At 45.7% G+C, this 1080-nt stretch overlaps 2 protein-coding genes across 2 annotated transcripts in view; both read right to left on the reverse strand.

The window, feature by feature from the left end:
- LOC115296196 (histone H3.1) overlaps positions 1–1080 on the reverse strand; it is a 16333-nt gene that overhangs the window by 800 nt on the left and 14453 nt on the right. The gene's annotated exons all lie outside the window — the stretch shown is intronic.
- The window catches only part of LOC115296181 (histone H2A type 1-E-like), a 746-nt gene continuing 480 nt past the window's right edge, over positions 815–1080 (reverse strand). Inside the window, exon 2 of the mRNA XM_029944671.1 lies at positions 815–936. Coding sequence (XP_029800531.1) covers positions 883–936 — 54 coding nt within the window. The 3' untranslated portion in view covers positions 815–882. The remainder of the gene's footprint in view (positions 937–1080) is intronic.

The raw sequence follows: 1080 nt of genomic DNA on the forward strand, positions 1-1080 counted from the left end.
CTTCTGGGCTCCGGCGAAGTTCTCTTTATATACAGTAAGAAGTATTCTGATTGGTCTTGTAATTTTTCAAAAGATCCGCGCGATAAAGCCATTGGTCGAAGTTTAGACTAATTACTAGGGAGCCTGATTGGATGACTTACTCCACCCCGCTTTTCAGTGTCAAGTTTCTGTTTTATCCTTTGACTAAGCAGTGTGCCTAAAGAGGATTTCATCACGTGAAATAGAACTTGTGGTTCCGTAAACATAAGTGGGACCTTAGATTCTTAATTCTTGAAAGGCCCGAGGGTTACCAGTCCTGCACCCTTCCGAGTGCAGCTGTCTTGTGTTCTCCCCTAGCAGGTCAGATGAATTATTTGTTTAGTAAATCTCAGGTCGCCTGGACTGCCACTTCCTGTTTTAGGTCGCCATACCTCCATTAATCCAGTTTTCTCGAGTGAAACTATGGCAGGGTCCCTAGGTGGACTTGGAAGATGGCATGTAAAGCATTTGCTCTGGAAATGCTACAGACTACACTGGATAGCAACAAATGATCGCGGACTTTGGTTTGATAAAATGTTTGTCTTAAGCTGAAAATTTGAAAACCGCGCACATCTTTCATATTGGGCAAACGCAAATTTACGTTCTGCTTGTTATGCTTACATTTGAACCCCTTTACTTCCTTGTTATGCTTAAGAGACCTCTTGATTAATTGGTTTATTTTCATTTAACATTAGATTGAGTTACCTTTTAACGTTACCTTGCGTTTTACAAATAAATTCAGGTACGATTCCACCAGTATAGCATAATCTGGTTACCAGCCTTTCATGTGAAAATGTGGATGGCTCTGAAAAGAGCCTTTAATTAGCTGTAGGAATTTGGAAAGTCCGTTAGCTGGGCTAGATCTTACTTGCCCTTGGCCTTGTGGTGGCTCTCGGTCTTCTTGGGCAGCAGCACGGCCTGGATGTTGGGCAGCACGCCGCCCTGCGCGATGGTGACGCGGCCCAGCAGCTTGTTGAGCTCCTCGTCGTTGCGGATGGCCAGCTGCAGGTGGCGCGGGATGATGCGCGTCTTCTTGTTGTCGCGGGCCGCGTTGCCCGCCAG

The sequence above is a fragment of the Suricata suricatta genome, chromosome 7, assembly GCF_006229205.1.
Source record: "Suricata suricatta isolate VVHF042 chromosome 7, meerkat_22Aug2017_6uvM2_HiC, whole genome shotgun sequence".
Taxonomy (NCBI): Eukaryota; Metazoa; Chordata; class Mammalia; order Carnivora; family Herpestidae; genus Suricata; species Suricata suricatta.